Source organism: Carassius auratus, unplaced genomic scaffold (assembly GCF_003368295.1).
Source record: "Carassius auratus strain Wakin unplaced genomic scaffold, ASM336829v1 scaf_tig00214833, whole genome shotgun sequence".
Classification (NCBI taxonomy): domain Eukaryota; kingdom Metazoa; phylum Chordata; class Actinopteri; order Cypriniformes; family Cyprinidae; genus Carassius; species Carassius auratus.
In genome coordinates, this window is record NW_020527822.1 from 511,582 (window position 1) to 536,120 (window position 24,539).

General features: G+C 38.7%; 1 protein-coding gene and 1 pseudogene across 2 annotated transcripts in view; one reads left to right on the forward strand and one right to left on the reverse strand.

Moving 5' to 3' along the window:
* Positions 1–6,020: 6,020 nt before the first annotated feature.
* On the forward strand, positions 6,021–6,825 carry LOC113093027 (zinc finger protein 567-like; annotated as a pseudogene).
* A 2,056-nt stretch (positions 6,826–8,881) lies between these two features.
* The window catches only part of LOC113093028 (NACHT, LRR and PYD domains-containing protein 3-like), a 103,039-nt gene continuing 87,381 nt past the window's right edge, over positions 8,882–24,539 (reverse strand). For both annotated transcript variants that reach the window (XM_026258847.1, XM_026258848.1), the window contains one exon: positions 8,882–9,638. In XM_026258847.1, the coding sequence (XP_026114632.1) occupies positions 9,115–9,638 (524 nt within the window). In that variant the 3' untranslated portion in view covers positions 8,882–9,114. The remainder of the gene's footprint in view (positions 9,639–24,539) is intronic.

Below are 24,539 nucleotides of genomic sequence, written 5' to 3' on the forward strand. Positions count from 1 at the left end.
CATATGGCTGCGCCGCTTCTCCTCAGTTTCGGCTGAAGAGAGGTTTGTGGCTTTAAAATGTTAGTGTTTTAATTAGTATTACAGTTCAGTATACTGTATAGTTTTTTACAAGCGATGTAAAGTTAATTATTATTTAATGTAGCGTTGTAAAAATGTACATAACATTAATGAATGTTATTTTGTGTAAATAAAGCGCATGCACACATTATATAGCGACAGAAACGGTGGGTCTCAGTTCGCTCCCTAATATAGTGAATCGGTTCATCCAAACCACGAATCCAGTCGCTGGGGAGTAGTTATGGAGAAACGGAGCTGTTCAAAACTATCGAGTTATTGAATCAAAATGATTCTCTGTTTTGAATCATCACTCTGACGTCATCACACACTGCTGTTCTAAACAGTGTGAAAGAACAACAAACACAAACATGTGCAGAGACAACTTTTACAAACAATAGCTTTTCTTTTTTTAAGAAAGGGTAATCTATTAAATGTTAAATACTAATAATGAAATACCTCATATTTGTCATAACTAAATAGTAAGTGTTAATATTTGTTCTTTTATTTATCTTTATTGTTATAGGTTTTTAGTGTTTTTGGTTAATTACTCCACTTAAGTCCATTAATTATTCTCATCCTAAACAGGTTAAGTGTCCAAACACACAGACAAAGTGAGATCTACATGACTCACTATTATTAAGATGGTGTTTTTTAAAGAGGAGAGTGAAGACGTGAAGATTGAAAAATAATTCAGGGTCAAACATGAAGATACAGAGGAACAAACAAAGATGGAGGTTATTAAAGAGGAGAGAGAAGAAATGAAGATTGAAGACACATTCAGAGTCAAACATGAAGAGACTGAGACACACACTGATATAAAGATGGAGTTTATTAAAGAGGAGAGAGAAGAAGTGAAGACTGAAGACACATTCAGAGTAAAACATTAAGAGACTGAGGAACAAACAGGTTGGTTTTCATTCTCAAAGCTGAACTATTTTGTCCTGTACATTTTCATAATTAATTTGCCATTGACAGATGTTTATATACCCTTGTCTTTCCTTGTCTGTAGTTCCCCTTTATTTATTTTTAAAGGATTTCAGCTTCATTCATTGCTTAATTTAATTAATTGTAAAAAAAAAATTACATTTTACGACTTCTTCCACCTTTAATGGCAGTACTATTCAATCACCTAAAATACATGAACATTTGCACTTCTTATGGGCTCAAGTCCTTTCAAGTTAGTCTTTCTCCATTTAAATAAGCATATTTTTTAAAAGAAAATAAATTCTTATGTGACATGTATGCTTTACTTCCACATAAAAAGGCAATTTTCTACCCCTCTATTAGTGCACTGCATTTAAAGAAGCTGCCTGAGATATCTCGATGTTTCACCATGAAACAGGAAGTTGTTATAACTCAGGCATACGATGTCTGATCTGCCCCAAACTTCATGTTTGATAAGAGCCCTGTCCTGAACACATGCCCATTCCCATATTCAGTCATAGTGCCACCTTCTGGCAACAGGAGGTGATATATGTTTTGTGCTGTAACAAACCTTTCCTAGAGATTTAATGACACCAACATTTTATTTGGTCAGTCTAATCTAAAGGCTTCTGCGATTGGAAAACTTGTAAAGCTCTTCAGTTTTTGTTAAAGGGCATGTCTGTGGGAGCCTGACAAAATTTGATTTTTTGCCATGGAAAAGGACATTTTGTTAAGAGTCCTGGCCTGAAAACATCTACATGTCAGTATTCAGTTGTAATCATAGCTCCACCTGCTAGCAATAGGAAATGACTTGTTCTCTAACAAGAGTACTCTTTTGTTGCATAAGCTAGTTTACACTATTGGAAAATCCCTTTTCTTCAGAATACTGATGCCAAAAAAAAAATCCTTAATTTTTGCATTCATTTAAAATGCATTGCTGTACAAGCAGACCTAGGCGAGACGGCTCGCATGCCTATTAATTGCTCTGCAGCTACTGCTGTAACCAATCAAGGGACAACTCGTGACGTAAGCACCAATGAGGGTGCATTATGTCCGTCTTTCCGGCTCATGCCAAAGGTGTTGTAAATGTAGGAAATGTACCCATGTCCCAGTGCTCACCCCTACACATAAGCATGGCTCGTTCAGTGTCACACACTCATTCACGGCCAATATCAATGAAACCGACTCACGCCGTGTGTTTTAAATGTAGGAGATGTGCCTGCTGTACAGTGCTCACCCCTACTCACAAACACGGGTCGCTCTGTGACACTCACTCACTTAGAGCCCCCATCAATAAACGCAAAATGCGTTCTGTGTGCAGAAAACCCATCAGTAGACACGAAATGTGTTCTGTGTGCAGAGAGCATATGCGTGCCTCCCTGAGTGCGGACCCGCAAGCAAACACTTTATGCTATGCGCCGCACACACACAGTGACCAGAGCCCAGATACCATTCTTCGCCCAGCGTTAAGCATAAAAGCATTGAAAATGATCCTGGGCGTGTCAGATTGGGTAATGAACACTTTAAAACGAGGCTATTTACTGCAGTTCGCTGGCAGACCCCCGCTCTTTCAAGACAGGGCCAAAACCATGGTGAAAGAAGTTGTTTAGCGAGATTGCAAAAGAAAACGTGCTATATAAACCGTCCAGTTGATCCAGAGCAATGCAGGTTTCTACAGCTGATATTTCCTGAGAGCAGCGCACGTGCCAGGATGTCAAAATGTGGGTCCAGACATGCTGACCAGAGACAATGTTCCCACAGAGAAATGGTCCCTGCACTCCCAGGTAGTCCAGTTACTATGGGACACCTCAGGCTGCCCAGCATTTTTCATGAAAGGAAGGGGTGCGCTGACCCATGTATGGCACAGCCGCTCGCTTTATGCGTTTCCCCCGGTCGCACCTGTTACCACAGGTGATCAAGCAAATCAGGGAGAACGAACGCTCTGTGCTCCTCATGGTGCCGTTCTGGAGGAACCAGGTTTGGTTCCCAGAGCTGATGCAGCTAGTGAGCACAACCCCATGGATCTCCTCTCTCAGCCCTGACTTATGGGCCCTGCACGTCTGGGCCATCAACGGGTACCCGCGGACTTCCCAGAGAGAGTATTGAACACTATTACACAGACGAGAGTGCCTTCTACTAGAAGGCTTTACGCTTCAAAGTGTTCAGTGTTTTCTGGCTGGTGCTCAGGTCAAAACATAGACCCACACCGCTGTAGCATTGTGGAGATTCTCTCCTTCCTACAAGAGCTGTTGGAGAAGGGCAGGTCCCCCTCCACGCTCAAAGTGTATGTGCTTCCAAAGCAGCGTTTGTCAAACCTATGCTTGGCCAACCACTGGGAAGGAAAGATCTCATCATTCATTTCCTGAGAGGTGCTAGGGAGATTAAACCCTCCCCGGCCCCCTCTGGTTCCGGTCTGGGACCTCTTCACGGTACTGGAAGCTATGAAGGGTGGCAGCTTCAAACTGCTGCAGTTCATGGATTTGCGGTATCTTTCCTTGTGGCTCTCGCCTCGGTCACGCAATGGGTGACCTGCACGTGCTTTCTGTGAGTGCTGGTTTGGTTAGGTTTTGGGTGGTTTTGGTGGGGTCTGCGTTTGTGTCCCCAAAGTGCCTTCCACTCCATTCACAGCACAGGTCATTTCACTGTCAGCTCTTCCAAGATCTAATAGTGAGGGCGATGTGAACCTTCTCTGCCCGGTCAGGGTGCTGAGGATATATATGAGATGGTCTAGATTTACCCACTATTATGTATATTGCTCATCGTTCACTGTTTTCCTAGACCCACCAGGGGTAGGAGGCCCTGGGTGTGAGGTCCCTTTCAATGCTGCTTAAAGCTTTAAAGTGCCGCAATTATGCTATTTCCAATATTGCCTTTCAAGCTGTGTGTAATTTACCAGTATGTGAATGTAATGTGCACTTTAATGAGAGATGGAATACAAGACAGGAAACCATTTCGTTCTGTTTTTAAATGGGCAGTTTGAATAATGAAATAATAAACAGGATATTTTATTCAGATTATTTGTATTATTCCAAGCATAGGCCTCTCACATTTTGTTGACATCATCTTGTTACCTCATTATTGTTTGAGGTGCTTCACCTGCTTGTCTTCCTATTTATTCTCCTGACCTGAGGGATTCACCTTGAAATTTAGGAGTGCTGTAAAGGGTTTGGAGTATAATGATTTAGCTCCAAAGGACTTGTTTTCTTATACCCTTGATGAGCCCATCAGTATCTGAAAGAGGTACGGCACTAAACCCCGTCTTTTGGGGGCTTTTGTGGACATAATAGCCCACAACGGAACTTTTCCTGACATGGCTGCCTGTTCAGAGTCTCTTCACATGATGGCTTATATGTCAGTGTCTCATCACAAAATGGCTGCCAGCACAGAGCCTTTTCACAGAATGGCAGCCACTCCTGAGTCTCGTCCCAAAATGGCCACCACTCCTGAACCTTGTCCTGTTAAGGCTGCCTTTCCAGAGACTCTCCACAAGATGGCTGCCAGTTTGGAACCTCTTCACCGGATGGGCCCAATGCTTTTGAGACTGGCTTTTAGTATGGCAGATCCAGAACGCATTCCAGATTTCTCAGAATCCGTCCAGTCTGGGAGCCCTCAGAGTCCACTCCAGAACCCACTCCTGTCCGGGAGCACTCAGAATCCAATCAAGAACCTATTTCAGTCTGGGAGCCCTCTGTGTCCACTCAAGAAACCTGGTGGTTTCCAGCTCCGCTTGATCCAACATTGTAGCCCTCTGTTCCGTCTATTTGCTGTGGTGGTCATGCACTCCACCATAGGGATCTTCGGTCATGCCTGCTCTGCTGGGGTGGTCTTCTGCACCACCGTGGAGAACTTCAGCTATCACTCAGTGGCTCTGGTGGGATTGAGCTCCACACTCTTCAACTAGTGGGCTTACGCTGCACCCTTGCTTACTGCTCTCCCAGAATTTTCTGGTCTACCTCTTGGCTTTAGGCCCTCTTCTGCCACACAGACCTGACCCAACATATCTCCCCCTGGTCCATTATTTTAATTCAGAGTTATTTACCCGTATTGCTGCCATATTCCTGCCTTGCATTGTTGTGCTTTTTTTCAAGCCTGCCTGCCTGCCTTTTTCCCCCCAAGGGTAGTTTTTGTTTGTTTTATTTAATTTTTTTATTAAAAATTATAATTTTTGCGGTAACGCTTTAATATAACACTTATCAATTGCTTATTAGTATGCATATTACTAGAATATTAGCCAATTATTAGTGCTAATTAAGAACATATTAATGCCTTATTCTACTTGACCTTATTCTTCATCCCTAATCTTACACAATACCTAAACCTAACAACTACCTTACTAACTATTAATAAGCAGCAGATTAAGACATTATTGATAGAAATGTCATAGTTAATAGTTAACGAGTGTTACCTATTCTAAACTGTTGTCAATTTTTCTCCTGAATTTGAATCCACGCCTTACTCTCTGATACCATGACAAAAACAGCCCTGGGAAAGCATAAGCCTATACATGCATGGACATAATTACACCACTGATCTAATAGAACTAAAAGAGAGATGTAGCCACAATCAGATGGTAAAAGTAGGTAATGTAACTACAATAAGAAGTTTGTCATTTCCAGAAGAGGCCTGTGCCTGTACAATAGGGTGACTATTCATCCTCTTTTTCCCATACACTCTTTGGACCTAAAAGAAAATGTCCATCCATGATTTCTAAAATGCCCAAAATGTCTGGGGTTCACCATTCATTGTGAGTTTTTGCATTGCTTTGACCTTTCTCTTTAGCTCTCTGCCTTCTTGCCCACCACCACTGGATAGTCATGTACACAAACATTGTTCAAACTGCATCTCAATTATCTCTAATTTTCTCACCCTAGACCTGACGGTGCTGAAAGATGAGAGTCAAGAACTGATTGAAATGGAAGAAAGAGATCAATATAAGAATCAACATGTTTATTTAACTGGAGAAACATATTTTAGTTGCTCACAGACTGAAATAAGTTCCTCAAGAAAAATGGATCAAAAGACCAGAATTAGTCTGAAACTGCCGTCAGTGTGGAAAGTGTTTCAGTCAAAAAGTAATTCTTAAAAGCCACATTAGAATTCACACTGGAGAGAGGCCATTCATATGCCCTCAGTGTGGAAAGAGTTTCACTCATTCTGGAAACCTTGGAGACCACATGAGTATTCACACTGGAGAGAAGCCTTATTCCTAAAAACAGTGTGGAAAAAGTTTCAACCAGAAAAGTAGTCTTAACTGCCATATCATAGTTCACAGTGAAGAGAGTCTTTTCATCTGCCAACAGTGTGGTATAAGTTTCAGTCAAAAAGGAAGCTTTAACCAACACATGAGAATTCACAATGGAGAGCAGCCTTACATGTGCCAACAGTGTGGAAATCTTGAAGTCCATTTGAGAACTCATAGAGAGAAACCCTACATATGCCCTTTGTGTGGAAAGAGTCTCAGTCAAAAACAACACTTTGAAAACCACTTGAGAATTCACTCTGGAGATCAACCCTACACATGCACTCAGTGCTGAAAGAGTTTCAATAACAAAAGACACTTTGAAGACCACATAAGAACTCACACAGGAGAGAAGCCTTTCATCTGCCAACAATGTGGTAAATGTTTCAATATGAAGGGAAGCCTTAATAGGCACATGAGACTTCACACTGGAGAGAAACCGTTTACATGTGGTCACTGCGGAAAGAGTTTCAAAAATAAAGCAGCACTTAAGTACCACATGAGTTTTCACAAATAAAAGAACAGTTTTATGTAATCTGTCGAATTGTTGAAATTTTCACATACAGGAAACATTGTTAAGAATCATGTTATAACACCAGAGAGAAGGCTGATCAAATCACAAATTGAATGACCATCGCTTTTCCCACTTTCAACCACTCTGTCCCCATTTTTTTCCATGGGGGGTGGGGATCAATGGGCAGGTGAATGCATTTTTGTGATCTTTTTATCCAATGTATTAACACATTCACACAATGTCAAGATAAATGTGAAATGAGACAATGAAAAAACATAAGGAGAGCAACAGCTTTCTACAAAACATCACCTAACGCTGAGGATGCATGTTAGAAGTGAGGATTGGTGGAGAATATTGTGCTTTGTACAATTTTCATCTTCAAACTGATTTTACTACTTCAGCTGACGAAGTTTACATCCCATCTGGAAAGATGCTTGCCATTGTGTTTATGCATTAGATCTGTGGGTGAAGAGTAGGCAGTATTTTGTGAATACATTTGATCAACTCGCATGTGTCAGTGTTTTTACGAATAGATTAAATGAAATGGGACAAATTTAATCTTGACAACCTATGTATCATTATAAAGATCTAAGCCTCAAGAATCGACAACAAATCGCTGTTTTTCAATGGAAAGCTTATAAAGACTGTATTTGCTACATTTGGGTAAGCAGTACACATAAAAAACATGAACAAAGGAAACGCTGTACCTACCAGATCCGTCGTAATAACGAGTCATAAACACATCCACAGCTGTAAATCCCGGTTTTGTTAGAAAGGTAAGGGTCCACTGAACGACATCTCATGAAGCACGTTTAGTCCAACGAAGCAATAACGTTGTAAAAATGGATCATAATTCCTTTGTTTACGTTTCAGTTCTTCAGCGACAGAACTGTTTGTGTCCGTTATGGAATAACTTAAGTGTGGTAAAAAAAAAATTCAAGGCACTTCAGTGTCTATAACTTAATATTTTTGAGCATTATCAAATTTATGTTATGATTTATGACACCAAAATTATGTTTGTAACATACTGAAGTAGGAAACTGTTACAATTATAAGTTAGGTAGAGCACTTTCAGCTGTGAGTCCCATAATGGGGGGTGCTGGCTAACAAGTTAAGCAAACCACTAAAAATGGATACTGATGCAGTAATCATATTGTACAGAAGTCTTACAATTTTAACCAGCAGCAGTTTTACCTTTAATAAATAACAAAATCTTACTATTCCACTATAAACTAAATGTCAATATTTAATAATAATAATAATAATATACACATGTAAATAACCTAAATATTTTATATTATTTTATATTATAACATTTTATTGTTATTTTAATTATAACTAAGGAGCAAAGAAATATATTATGATTGCAATAATCCAATTGTCCTGTAAAATAAAAAGGGAGTATTTATTACTAATGACAATAAAAAAGTAATGGTAATATTGTTTTTATAACAATTATATAACAAAGAATAAATAATGATAATATCTTTGTTGTAGTATTATTTAAATGTTAAACATAGTTTGTAAATGTTTTAACATTGTTAAAACCATTGAAAATGATTGCAGTAAAATAAAGTTAGTATTTTAATTATTATCATCATCATCTTCATTTTTATTAATCATTTTATTAAAAATCATTTTATTTCATTATAAATGCTGACTTTTTTAAGAGCAATAATATTCTTATATGTTTTTTTATTCATTTAACTGGTATAAATTAAAATACAAATTAAATTGATATTCATCATTATTATTATTATTATTATTAAAACATGCATAGATTATTTAAGAGTGCAGTATTATTGTAATCATATTTCTTTACCATATTATTATTCAAATAATAAAAAAGATCATATTGTGGTTGCTATTACTATCAATTTATGTATTTTATTAAACGCTATGATTAATGTCAAATTTTATAATGTCAGAAACTCTTGAAGTTGATTTCAGTCTTGTGAGGAATCAATTATATGTATGATACAAAAATGAATTCAAATCTAATCTCAAATTGATTTATCAATGCATTTTATTTCTTCACAAAATCAAGAGAAAAATGTATTAAATTTCACAAACACAATTAATGAAGAACTTTTCAATTAAAAGGACATTTTTGAAAGAAATAATACAAATGATTGATATGACACTTCTATAAAAATAAATGTAGATACACTGTCTCTCTCACACACACATTCACACACACACATTGATCTCTCTGTCATTAGGAGGATTTCTGACACATTTATTCTGTTATTTCAGTGATAGACATTCATTCAGCTGTAGTATTAATGTCATGAAGAGACAATAACATCTCACTGTTACTGATTTATCATTCAGCTCAAAACATGATGGGAAGAATCTTTCATGAGTCACTTCTGATTCATCAACACAGTTTCACTGATGATCCAGCAGAATAAACCCTAAACCCAGGATAGAGCGGCTGAGTGAATGTGGTCTGGACTGTGTGGATGAGGCTCATTGTGTTTCTGGAGACGCTGTAGAAGGACAGAGTTCCTGCTCTGTGATCCACATACACTCCTATTCTACTGCCAATGGACTTCACAGGGAGAACAGTCACTATGTTATTGTGTATGAATGAGTAACTGATGGGAGAGCAAAACAAACTCCAGGACTGATCATTAGATCCAAACCAACACTCAAAACCCCGTCCCTTCCTGGTGATGCTCTTATATGACACTGATATAAACACACATCCACTCCACTCAGTCTCCCAATAACAGCGCCCACACACACTCTCTTTACACAACACTTGAGGACACTCATCAAATCTGTCTGAGTGATCAGGATACAGCTTTTTCTGTCTCACATCTGTCACCTTTCTGTTCTCCTCAGACAGAATGAGTTCAGTGTGTGCTGTGTTTGGATCCAGTGTGAGAAAACAGGCATCTAAACACAAGAACAGTGAGATTAATTACAACAACAATCACTACAGCTGTGTGTGTGTGTGTGTGTGTGTGTGTGTAGGTGTGAGACCTCATATTTAGACAATTCAATCATCAATAGAAGACATTGTATAGTTGAATCCTTCATAAAATATCTCAAGTGAATTGAGTTCTTGATAGAGAGACCAATCCACTTCGATTGTGTGAATAAATAATTCCCATCTGGCTACCACATCCTGCAGCATGTGTATAAAAGGCAGCAGGTGCACCACATTAATTAATATTTTCACTTCAGAGCCAAGCGTTGGTGTATCAGTACTGCTCTCCCCTCTTCAAATTATTGCAAAAGATGAGTATATATATTTTGTGGAGACAGTCAGACTTGGAGTGTGCGGTGGCCAACTCCAGCACCTAAGAGCAATCTCTAAAAGAGCAACACGGGTGATCATGTCTTTTTAAAGATGTCTTATCACCTGTGTGTTTCTGGATGTAGTTGTTTCCTGGAGCCACAGGATGGTCACGATTGCTGCCTCACATGTCTGGGCATTCAGCACGCTGAGTAAACATTCGTGGATGGTGCATATTTTCTTTGTGGGGACATGAACATCATGGAGTTGCATAAAAGACTCCATTACATCAAGTGAGGCGGAGTCCCTCTGCCGCGATCCAGCACCCAGTGCGCCACTGCGTCCCATGAAGTCAGAGGTGATTTGAGGATTATGGTGAGGGTGATGCTGTTGAAAGCTTTATCCAGCAGTTCTCAGCAGCAAAGAAGACTGAGGCAATTAAACATTGTGTGCCGTTAGTGCAAGAGGCCCTGAGACCGGCACTCCGGACATGGAGGAGATTGCTCATCGGGAGATAGTGACCACACCACTCCCTCCCCCGGACCTGCAGCCAGAGGTATGCAAAACTTCAATAAAAGAGCAGTTTCCTCGGTCTCAAGAGGAAGAGAGTCATGAACCATGCATCACGAGATCACTTCCCTCCTCTCTTGTCAGTGGGCAGCAGTGGGTTGCCCAAGAGCACCCCTCTACTGACCAGTTTTGAAACCAGGTAAGGGCTGTAGCACTCGAGTCCCCCCTTCATGTCATCACACGCAAGGCTGTCACAAGCCTTAAGCCGGGCTCCTACATTTTCTTCCGCAGGAGGAGGAATCAGGTGTGTGTCACACTTCACACCTGACTCCACCCTCTGCTGTCACAGGCCCTGGGGTGGGTCCCTGTGTCCTACCATGCTGACCCACTGTGTGTACGTAAGCAGTTCCATTTGTTCCACTGGCACGGTCTCTCTGAGCCTGGTTAGTTCTTCCTAGTCCATCTCAGTGGCTCTTGAGGACCATCAGACTCGACTATGAGATTCAGTTCACCTGGTGTCCCCCCAAGTTCAGGGGCATCAGGTTCACATCAGTCAAGGCTGTTGATGCCCCTGTCTTGCATGCTAAAATCGCAGTCCTTCACAGGGTTCTACAGCCCTTACTTCATCGTGCCTAAGAAAGGCGGTGGGTTTACAACCGATCCTTGATCTGCTTAACCATGCACTTCACAAGCTGTTGTTCAAGATGTTGATGCAGAAGTGCATTTTGAAATACATGGTTCCCCTAGACTGGTTTGCAGGAATCGACCTGAATGATGTATACTTTCATGTCTCAATCCTCCTGCGATACAGGCCATTTCTGCGATTTGCATTCAAGAGTTGGGCATATCAATCCTTTGGGCGGTCCCAGTAGCATCGCGTCTTTACCAAATACCAAAACTTTCAACCCGTGGCCAGATCTTGGGCCAGATCTCTGGTTCCCGAAAAACTCATGCTCCTTCCGACAGCCCCTCCCTGGCCAAATCCTCTGAGGAAGGATCTGCTTTCTCAGAGATGGGGCACCCTCTGGCACCCGCGTCCGGACCTGTGGAAGCTCCACGTGTGGTCTCTGGATGGGACACAGAGATTCTAGGTGACCTACCCAGGGAGGTAGCACTTCACTATCAATTCAGCATGTGCCCCTTCCACAAGATGAGCCTGTGCTCTAAAGTGGAACCAGTTTATTGAATGATTTTACTCTCATCACGAGGACCCCTGGAAATGTTCGATCAGTGCCGTGCTTTTCTCCTTGCCGGTTCCTTAGGGGGGCCAGGAGGTTAAATCCTCCTAGGTCACCCTCCCTACCCTCTTGGTATTTGGGTTTGGTGCTGAGAGCCCTACAAGCTGCCCCATTCAAGCCTTTGTACCCTCATGTACTATTCATGACTTTGTGCGCCTCGATCAAGAGGTTGGGGAACCTGCAGCCATTTTCAGTTAGTGAATCATGCCTTGAGTTTGATCCAGCTGACAGTGCAACGCTGAGTCCTCCAGCACTCCGGGGGCCAGACGTGGCAGAACATCAGGCACTAGGCCTTTCAGCCAATGAATTCCTTGAGATCTGGTGTATTGCTAGTGCCTAAAAGAGTGACCCTGTTGTTATACCATGTGTGTATGTCAAGGATACAGTTACTAGGGCCGTGTTTCCCCAGGCAGACTACATATTGCGCCTCATAGGAAGGGTCAAGGGGCTTACTCAGAGCACTGGAGGGGGCAGCACCTGTTGTGCTTTGGTAGGGATCCCAATTCATTGGTCATCACCAACGTGAGAGTCTTGGTTATGTATATGTAACCCCCATTCCCTGAAGGAGGGAATGCAGAGGTCATGTCCCTTCGGCACAGTTGCTGTACCACCGCTGAGCTGCTGGGTCACCAGCTCGGTTCCTTAGTGAAAATATGGATTAATGTGGTGCACCTGCTGCCTTTTATACACGCGCTGCGGGGTGTTGCAGTCAGATGTGAAATATCGCATGGCAATGTCCATAGGCTCATTTAGTTACATTTAGTCTTCATGTACAGTTGATGACGTTATGACAGCTGTAGAGAAATTCTTTGGTCCTGTAGGAGCTTCTCAACTCACTGATGAGTAGTGATATATGGTTTGTGAACGAATGGCTTGATTTAACCATTTCTTCTTAGTGAACCGGTTGAACCAGTTCACCAAATCAAACTGAATCGTTTGAAATGGTTTGTGTCTACAATAAGCATTAATCCACAAATTACTTGTTAACTTAACTTTTTGGCTGACACTCCCTCTGTCAAAATATTTCATTGAAAAGTATGCATTTTATTTATTCACAGGCTATATGGTTGAAATAATATTTTAGTTCAAATCTTTACGTAACATTGTAGAGTTGGGGTACTCGAACTTGGACTCGGACTCGAGTCCGGACTCGAGTCCAATTTTGAATGAACTCGGACTTGTCACGCACTCGGGTGAATTTGTACTCGGACTTGACACGGACTTGAACATTTTGGACTCTGAAAATATTCCGAGTACAGTCGAGTCCACGTCATGTGTAACAATAAAACCAGCATAAAATTGAAATGATAAATTAATGAATGTCTCCCCTTCTGTCATTTTACTGCACCACACCGGCAGGCAGAAGTCTCATGCTTGCAGACGAAACACACGCACCACTCACTGGATATTAGTGTGGATTAGTGATGGGAAGTTCGATTCTTTTCCACGAACCGGTTCTTTCGGATGGTTTGATTCAATAAACCGGTTGAAAAAAAAAACAGTTCACCGGATACATAATCCATTGCGATGTATTTGTTATTAAATGAATTTACGTTTCGTCAGATTGCCCTTCATTCAAGCCCTCGGTTTACCCGCACTCATTACATTAGCACAAAATCAGTTCAGAATCAATCACCAAAAGAATCAGTTCGGTTCAGACGCGCTGTGAGTCATTCGGCTTCATGCTGAATCACGAATGCGCAGTATCATCAGCTCCTCGGTTCTCGAATCGGACGCGTCCGAAAGAAACGGTTTTCGGTTCAGTTTACTGATGATCTGAAAACTGATACAACCGGTTCTTGACTCGAGAACGAGAATCGCTCAAAACCCGGGTAGGAAAATCTGACAGGATAGGATAAAATGTCAGGACACCGGCACATGCTGCAGTTCAGTATCATCAGCTGCTCTACTTGTGTTCATGTTCTGTTTACTACAAACTCAGTTTGTGAATCTGTCATCATTAACTATAAATACAGTACAGATATTTCATAAATCATCCCTTATTCATATTAAACATGCAGTCTTTAGTCTTAATTATTGTCCAACTTCCCTGAAAACCCCTTTGGCCCATACATAATCTACAATATACAGATTAGAAACATGTAGCCCCTATCTTAAAAAAAAATGTGTATATATATATATATATATATATATATATATATATATATATATATATATATATATATATATATATATATATTTATAGTTTTATCACACTTTCCGATGTTTAACAAAATACTTGAAAAATTACACGCATGCGCAGTATCATCAGTTCATCTGTTCTCAAATCGGACGCCTCCGAAAGAAACGGTTTTCGGTTCAGTGTACTGGTGATCCGAAAACCAATGCAACCGACTACCAAAGACAGCAGCAGCAACCAACAGATGCTGCACAGCTCAGCATTGCAGGATTTGCAAGACCAGAACTGACCAAACAAGCAATGCAACTTTATGATGCAAGTTCTCCAAGACAACAAGAAATTCATAATGTCATCATTAAGGATCTCCTCATTGGCTGCACTTTACCTCTGTCAAATGTGGGGGAGAGGCATTAAATAACTGAAATGTCATCTTTAACTGGAGGACAATATAGTGTGATACAATAATAAAATAGGTTCATTTGTATTTTCATGCACTTGTAATACAATAAAACCTTTGAAAACTTTTTTGATAGGAAACTAGTTCTGTTGACATAAAATAAAAATGTTCAATGGCAATGACTAGATGTAACAGTGGTATTTTTTTTATTACATTTTTATATTGCCATTGGTTTAATGGGTTGAAAGGTTAAAATATTAATAGAATGTAAAATGTATAATACCAATTTATAATCTTTTTTAATTTAATTACTTTCTGGACTCGGGCGGACTCGACTCGGACTCGGCCTTTAAGAACTCGGACTTGAGTCCAACTCGGCCCCTTTTGGACTCGGACTCGGACTTGGACTCGATGTTTGTGGACTTGGTCTTGACTCGTACTCGACAAAGGTGGACTCGGACCCAACTCTATAACATTGTTTAAAAAAATGCTTTATTGACTAACGTTTCATAGACCTTTAGTTGTTATGCTTTAAAATCCCATGCCATTTGTAATTTCACTGTATTTTCATCTCCTAAATTACTATCCCAATTCTATAATGTTAAAATTAATTCAGGCCGATGGCATTTTTTATGTAATTATTTACTTTTATTTTTAGAATAATTGTAGCCTATGTAAATGGGTGAATCAAAACAAATATGAAAACTTTTTAACTGCAGGCCTATAGGTTACAAATCATTACATTACAAATATTTAGATCGTCCCTTATTCCTACCCTTATTTTCATAAAGAATAAATATCTATTTTCTTCAAGAATGAAGATTATAAATAAAGAATAAAATTAGCCCTTATTTTCCATTTCTGAGTTAATTTGCAACTCTAATGATGATGTGACTCCCCTGACATTGGCATGTTCCTCAAAAAGAAATAAAAAATAATAATAAAAAATTTGTTAGAGCTGTGAGTGAAAGTGAAAGTGAAAGTGACGTGACATTCAGCCAAGTATGGTGACCCATACTCAGAATTTGTGCTCTGCATTTAACCCATCCGAAGCGCACACACACAGAGCAGTGAACACACACACACTGTGAGCACACACCCGGAGCAGTGGGCAGCCATTTATGCTGCGGCGCCCGGGGAGCAGTTGGGGGTTCAGTGCCTTGCTCAAGGGCACCTAAGTCATGGTTTTGAAGGTGGAGAGAGAGCTGTACATTAGGCCACGACTTCCCCTATGTGAGCGATTAATACATTAAAAATAGAAAAAAAAGTAGGTGCATGGTTTCTGAAGTGGAAAACAAATATTCAATTAAATTCAATTCAAGTTTATTTGTATAGTGCTTTTTACAATACAAATCATTACAAAGCAACTTTACATAAAATTATGTTTCTACAATATTTAGTAATAGCTTGTAAATGGTGACTGTCAGTTTTTTCACGTATGACAGGATTTTTAGAAAAGACAGTCAGCCAGACGATGAACATTATTAATATTATTCATTAATAATTATTATATGATGCAGTCACACTTGTAGCAATATTTGTTAGTTCTGTTTACTGATTCAGGGTTATACAGCTCGTAAAAAATAATATGATGAAAAAGTCATGATAACATATTATTAATTAATAGAAATAATTAAAGCAATTAAAACCTTTTTTTAATACCATATTCAACTTGAATTTCAGTAATATTAAACTGACTTTAAAATCTCAAGCAGTTTATAAGTTGAATTGGTAAAATGTCACAGTGCATATTAAATATCCTAAATAAACTTGAATCTTGCATAGTATCCAAAGACCTTGATTGCATGTTAGCATAAAACTAACAATATATTTTGACTTTTATACAATTCCTGTATAAAATGTGACAGCAAAATTTAACAAATTTATCAGAACAAAACAATAATTAAATATATATATAATTCTAATGGATAAATATAATTGCAGTGTATAATAGGCTTATAAAAACAACAAAAAAATAGTTACAAATAATTTTAAGCGAAACGTAAGGTAAGGTTGGGCTTATCTCTCTCATTTGGGAGAAATCCAAACATTTCTATATTTGTGATGTTGCATGACGGGAAAAAAAATCGTAATGAGCAAAAAATATGCCAGTGTACTGCTGCTCTTGCTTGTTTCCGAATCGAAGTTTAAATTAGATCGCATATCCAGTAGTGTTTGTCGATCATACTGTATGAGAGTCTGTACTGTCTGATCAAAAATAAGTATCCTAAGTAACACAAATAACACAAAATAACACGAAAAACAGCAAAGTTTGCACAGAGCGCCCATCATAGCGGCACACAAGAAGTGAACATTTGTGAACAAATCACAAGAAGTGAACATTTGTGAACAAATCTGGATGTCCACCTACTGTATATGAGTTTAATTCCAGAAAATTGACAAAGAGGCAGCCGTGGCACCATGGTTTTGTTGCCTAATCAGTTTTCTGTTTTCTTCCACTGTGTAGCATATGCACTCGATTTAGACTCATATGTTAATAATTACAGTTACTAGCTGAAAAAAAAAACTATTATTAAAAATAGAATAAAAGATTTGGAACTTGTGAACATGTCTGATACATATGTGTATATATTAATGTTTGTCACAAAATAACATATTAAGATTAAGGCACAGCCTTTATTTATGAGATTAAAGCCTAAAATAGTGACGCACATGGTTTATTTGGAATATACAGTATTTTTAAACTATAATATTCCCCATGAGTTGAAAGGCTGCGCTAAAAATAACACTCATAAAAAACAACAACAATAAAACAAACCTTAATGATTCAGAGTTTGTCAACTTTATGCAGAGATTTGTCAACGATCAGACCAGCTGAACAATTTTTATTTTTATTTTATTATTTTGATTATGGTTAACTGACAAATACATATAAGCTTATGTTCATAACACATGTAGGGTAAGATGGGACAAGATGACACTTCACTCTCACCCTAATTTTTTTTTTTTATCATAGACAGCATTTTTGTCATTTAATCTCATTATCAATGTTTATGAATTAAGTCAGTTGAAACTGTTTTGAGGTTGATTTAGTTTTGTGTCACTTAAAAATCTGTAACTGTATTTTGACATTGTTTTTGACATTGTGTATTTGAAAAGTAGGGATCTGTGAACACATTAATATTTTCAGACTTGTGAAGTAAACAATAATTTATTTATAAGTGAAATTATAAAATTAGACCCCTAAGAATTGGCACATAATTTAGGTTTAAATGTAATAGTTATTATAATTCAAAAGTAGCTTTCAGTTGATTCTCTTGGATTCTGGTTATTCAGCTAATTGCACAAAAACACATTGTTAGAATAATTTAGTATTCTTAGAAATGGTTAAATGTTTCATAAATAAATAATTAATAAATATTAATATAAAACGATATAAGTGGTAATTTACTTGGTGTGTGGTTTTTAAGAATAAATATGAAGCTATTTTAACCCTTTAGTGCTAATTTGTTTATTTAGTTGTCATAGCTCAAATGTCAAATTGTTCTAATTCTTTCCCATATCAATTTGGCTGATGCATCATTGTCATCATCCTATATATCCGAGGTGGACAATCTACAGCCCCTGGACACATATGGCCCACTCAGTGTTGCCAACTTGGCGACTTTGCCGCTAGATTTAGTTACTTTTCTGACCCCCTTATTATTATAATGTATGCGCAGATACTGGTTTGATAGATGTATGCATGTACACATTTTATTCACATTCCCATAATTCATATTCTAGGCTTGACTATTTTTTTCCTCCCATGGAAACTGTAATACATGCTATTATTTTATCCAGATTAGATTACTTTAATGTATTGTACTTGAAAGTTTCAGTCTCTATTCTCTCGTCTTCTGCTTGTTCAAAATGCTGCCGCTTGATTGATTTATTTTAAAAGCAAAATTAAAATGAAAAAAAAAAATGTAACATCAAAAAAAGTTTTAATGCAGTTCCCTTTGTGGTGACGTCACCACGTATGGGAATACCTTCGGTGTGATGAATGTCTGAAGCCCTATACCATCCCGCCAATCCTATTGGCCAAATAGAGCATGGCACCACCCTACGCATGCGCACGCATCATATACCTGGGTACCGCGTGCCATTTCGCTCAGATTTCATTCCTTCAGGAAAAGCGAATCATCTGTGCCCTAATCATTTCGCGTTCTCCAGCGATTTTCATCGAGCAGTGTTTAACTCCTCTTCGCGGACGCGATGAGTTTCCGAAAATGCAAGGAGCCATGTACCAGGTACATCACGGCGGGTGACACTCATGACAGGTGCGTAGTAGGTCTTGGTTTGCATCACGCACAGACACGCTTAGCGGCCTTTCTTCCTGTCCCCATTGTGATGGCCTGCGGCTCAGAGTACTGTGCTCTAGGGTGGAAGTATTTTCCGATGTCGCCCTCGAGTCTAACCCCCGTCATGTCACCTCTGCGACTGCCGAGGCACCGCACGAGGCGATAGCTTGGGGTGACACTTGCGACATGGATTTCGTGGACAGCGCAGCGCTGGAATATTCTCCACATCGCTTGCTCTCCCCTACCCTGCTGCAGAATAAAAGTTATATTGAGCCTGTCTTCTTCTCTAATGAGGATTTACAGCCCACCCCGGAGGCATGCACCGCCATCTCCTTCGGTTGTGGATGCTATGATGACGACGTTCTATCCACCGCGGCCTCGGGGTCTGAGGACTTCGCGGCCGACACTAGCCCTCTCCCTCCTAGCGGACAGGAGAGGCGTGTTTCCCCCTCCTACAGTGAGCTGTTGGACGTGGTTTCTTGCGCAGTGGGTAAATTGGGGTAGACTGGGAGGTTGAGAAGGCCGAGGCCCAACCTTCTTCTAAGCTGGACGACCGTTTTTTAAGTAGTTTTTAACCACCGGTTCTGATATGGCGAACAATGGCTACACAACAATGCCCCTGGTGGAAGAGACTCTCGCCGAAAACCTCGCGCCTAATTCGGCCGTGGCATGAAAGATTCGCCCCCTTCTTCCTTCGGAGGCGTGTCGAGTCACGTCTAGCCTGGTGGGGAAATCCTACATGGCTGCTGGCCAGGCGGCTGCTTCGCTCCACTCTATGGCGGTTCTTCAGGCCTACCAAGCGGAGCTATTGAAGGAACTTGAAGAAGGGGAGGGCATCACGCCAGAGGCAGTAAAAGAACTGCGTAGAGCAATGGATTTGGCGCTAAGTGCTACCAAGCATACCGCTCGTGCAGTGGGCTGTTCCATGGCCGGTTTGATTTCGGTTGAGAGCCACCTCTGGCAACACCTTAATACTGGAAAGACCTTTATTTATTTATTTATTTATTTTTGTTAATACTATCGTGTCCAGTGTAGAAAAAAATCACTGGGTTCTGTTGTTTTTTGTTGGATCGCGCCACTCGTGTCTGGTGTAGACCTGGCATGCATTTTTTAATGGGTTATGTTACAGCCCTGTTTGTTCAGTAAACAGATCGATAAAGTTCTTAAAGATTTCAAAATCATTCAAAATCAGATACTGATAAATGTAGCACTGTAAGATTACGTTAGTTTGAATGCATTATTGCGAAAGCGATTGTGTGTGAATGTGTTGCATCTGTTTAAATCATGCTTTAACCTGAAAATAATCAGTAAAAGACTGACAAACAGACAAACTCCTTGAGAACTAGACTGTAAAATCCCGCTCAACTATTGCTGTCATTATAACCTTCTGACCAAGCCATAGCTAAATATGTTTAACATGAATTCTTAAACTTCATAACAGACTTACATCTGCATCCAAACTCAAGCTACTGTCAAATTTGCATTTCTCAAAGACGAGAAAATTTAATATTATTTATATTGCAGACTGCACTGCAAACATTTAGGAGCAAAAATGCATTTAAACTCGAAAGAAATACAGATTTGAAATTAATTGTGATAATTATCGATAATTATCGATTGACTGATGTGAACAATTTTATTGTAATACATTTTTTGGCATATTGCCCAGCCCTAATACATCTCATCAATTTACACAATATGTTTTATTTGTGAACTGATGTTCAACTGTTCTTTTAATAGTCAACTTTTGTTCATTCATCAGTCATCATGGCAGCAAAAGTTATTCTAGAAGAATCAGTGCACAATAATTTTAGAAATTCAAAAATTTATTGAAAAAACTATTTTGTGTGGAACAAATAAAAGTGTTGCACTAAATATGGTATAATGTTACTCATGGTATTTGTATTATAAAATACATTCATTAAAAACATTCATGAATGTGTTTAAATAGAAGTGTATACTATCAAATTAAAATACATTTATTTTAAATGTATTGCTTTTTTTTAATAAGGCAACAACATACGTTACAATAGGACAAAACAAAGTGCAGCATGAATTTTTTACAATGTGTTTATCCGACTGAAGCACGACATTCTGTAAACCAGATGCACACACTGTAAGCCCTTTATGTTAAAAAGTGAAGTGCAAAGTAACATAGAGAATAGACATTGATGTGTAGTGTATATGTGCAACAGTTATTGAGCCTTTCTTTTAACAGTTTACAATTTCAGTTACTGTGCAATTAATGTTAAAATGTTAATCTTAAAAACAATTTATAGTCTTTTCGTTTTGTTCTCAAAGACACCAAATAGCAAGTAAAAACAACTCTGGTAATTTAAAGTACTTTTTGCAAATTCATAGACATGCATTTATAAATCAAGTATAATAATGGGAACACAGAATTATCTTCCAGAGAGCTTTACTGAGCTGACAATCATAACCAAACGCGACTAGGGTTTAAAGGCTGAAAGACTGAGTGACAGACACAGCAGAGAAAAGAGTTCATTTTAACTTCAATGTAAGGACTTAGATATATATATATGTAGCTCACATTAAGCTGCACAACATTTTCACAACTTATACATTTATACTTTGGAATCATGGCGGAATATCCTGTGATGTCCACTTCGCAGGGCAATTACATTCGAAAAGAACAAAATTCTGAAGTGATAACAAAAACGTACAAACGTGCAGAGCAGGAGGGCTTGAGGACTGGAATTGAGAACCGCTGCATTAAGCTATAGTATGGCTTCAGAAGTAACACAAATTAATTTGCACAATCAAAAAAAAATCTCTGATTTGCATCGGCCCTCTCTGAAAAATACTCGATCCAAGAAAAATGGCAGTATCGGAACAATACTCGTGCCTGTGTTTGCATATCAGATTGGAGCATCATTAGTTTCAAGTAGGGCTGGGATAAACTATTAGTTTTTAAACTATTAATCTAGCGATTATTTTTTCGATGCATCGATTAATCTAACGATTAATTTTTCAGACCGATTCGATTTCGATTATCTCCTCATTGACTACTATCAATTTATACATGTTGATTTACATATATTGCAATGTTAAGGAATTCATGTTTTTTTCCATTCAGATATGTTTATTGCTCTTAAAATTACGAAATAAAAGACTGACTAAGAATGCATTACTTTGCACTTGTATAGAGATAGCATTCAATAAAACCTTGAAGCCTTAAACACATAGTTTACTGAAACAAGCTTACTGAACACATAGGGCCTAGCTTGCTGAAAAAAAGTTCTTCTTTCAGATGAAAATAACAACAACTTGATGTCTAGCATTCAATAAAAAAGGTGAACCAAAATACTTGTTTAGAGCAATTGAAAATACAGTAACCAATGTAAACTTGAGGGCTTTAAGCTAATACAGAGAGTGCTTTTCCAAAAAAAAAATAATAATTTACAGTGGGAGCCAGCAGCCTGTCATGGAGAAGAAAAAAAATCTCAGAATGCTCCACGTGAAATTTTGGCATTCCGCCCTTTTTCTATCGTGTCTAATGATTTTGGTTAATACGCATGAGGGAGAGAGAGAGAGAGAGAGAGAGAGAGAGAGGGAGAGCGCGCAAGACAGCGGTCGTGTAGTTTGAATGCTGTGAGTGTGCGAGCGCGCGTGAAACTTTGGCGTTTCGCACTTTTTCTATCCTGTTTAATGATTTTGATTAATATGCACAAGGGAGAGAGAGAGAGCAAGAAGCGCTCGTGTTGTTTGAAGAATGTGAATGCGCAGTCGAGGCTCTCTCTCGTACGTGCCCTGTCAGGCGCAGCAGTCATTCTATTCTACATCACTCACCGATCAGTCAAATAAGGCTTTGACAGCCGCCAAAAAAAAGATCAATGCAGAAAAACCCCTGGATTGGTTATATAACGTTGGACAGAATGTTGATCCGGCCATCGCGTATATTCAGCGCACATAAGGTAAACGTTTTGCAAATGTTTTTTAGGGAAATAAAAACAGATCGACGAATCGATGCGCATATTTTGCGTCGACTTATTTTTTGCGTCAACGTCATCGATGACCTCGACGCGTTGTCCCAGCCCTAGTTTCAAGCCATCGTAGGTTTGATTTTGACTTGACAAATTGGTGATTTCTAAATGAGTGAGACGTTTGTTTGCTTTTTTTATGGTTTATTTTTGACGTATATGCCTTTAATTAAACAGGACAGAAGAGAGCTGCGGAGTTGGGGTGGGGGTCCTCGAGCCAGGATTTGAACTCAAGATGCCTGTAGCGCAACGGAAATATATGTCCATATGCTGCCCACAAGGCTATCGGCTAACTAGAGCTCCTATTAAAAGCCATTATTTTCTCATTCAGACTGATTTGAATGATTACTCATGTGAACCAGTATTAGCAGATCATTACCACATCCAATACTGTGATGGAAGTATTGCCTCGTCACGTGGCTTCAAACCCAGCACACTTATTAGGGGTCAGAACCAACTCAACAAACTCAATGGAGACATGGTCTCCTACTGTAACTTTATCTTCTGCTGTCACTGTTGGACAGTGTTACTTCACAAAAAAGCTATTTATATCTTATGCTTCAATAGCAAAAAAAGATGGCATTGAATTAAATGTTGCATTTGACCAAATAATGCAAAATGACAGAAGAGTTCTGTAACTATAAGACTGTTGCTCGCTGATATGAGGATGCTGATGTTCTACAGAGAAAAGTTATTATTGAGTCTTACTGGGTTTCCAACCTTGGCCAAAAAAAAAATAATAATAAAAAAAATAATATTTTATATATATATATATATATATATATATATATATATATATATATATATATATATATATATATATATATATATATATATATATATTTATTTATTTATTTATTTTTCAGGGGTGTAACGGTTCACAAAATTCACGGTTTGGTTCGATACGTTTTAGATACAGCAAAATTGACCCGCGGGTCATGAGACTAGAATGCATTTAACAGACCAGAAATAGAAGATCCTCCAATAACCAACAGGTCTGGTGTTTGGGTGCACTTTGGATTCCCTGTAAGCTATAATGGTGATGATAGAATGAATGGTAAATAATAAGGTCTCATATCCGCGGCTATAACGTAAATGAAGCCTACCAATCGCAACGGTGATGTCTTTTGCCCTGTTTGAATCCGTTGGAAATATCTGTCTAAATGCTGCGGGGATAGTTTGTTGCGTGTATGTTTCTCCTTTTTTCGTCTTTTCCTAGATACTGACACACTAAGGTGATGTAGGCGTAAATTATTTGATGTTTCAAGTATTCCCGCTGGTCTTTTTTTTTTCTTTTTTTCTCCGCTGGTGTACCCTATTGTCATGTAGCAGATGCAACATACCGTTGTTTTTTTATCCACAACTCTCTTGCCATCACCATTATAGATTACAGGGAATCCAAAGTGCACCCAAACACCAGACCTGTTGGTTATTGGATGATCTTCTTTTTCTGGTCTGTTAAACGCATTGGCTATTTTGCAACGAGCCTTCAGCGAGTGACATACACACACACACACACACACACACATACATATATATATATATATATATATAAAATCCAAAGCAATTTACACTTTTTTTTAACCTTAAAAAACAACCTTGCGGTGCTAACACAATGCTCTTCCACTTGAGCCACAGAAACACTTATTTCACTTAACTAAATGTTTAAGCAGCCTTTTAATAGTGACACTGAAGTTGTTTGTTGTACTAGTTGGTATTAAGGTTTTAATAAATTGTTTAGAATATGAGGAGAATATGTTGATCTCATGAGTTTATCTGTTTTTTATTTTGCACTCAAACTTGTGTTTTCTTTGTACACAGGCATGAAAGAGGTTTATGCAAGTTTTATATGTTATATGTGTTACTTGCTGACCCACTAATGTAATGAGTTTTGAGAAATGGTTTAGATTATAGGTCAAATGTTTGTTAAATGTTTTTAGAAATTAATGAAAAAAAAAATTATATATA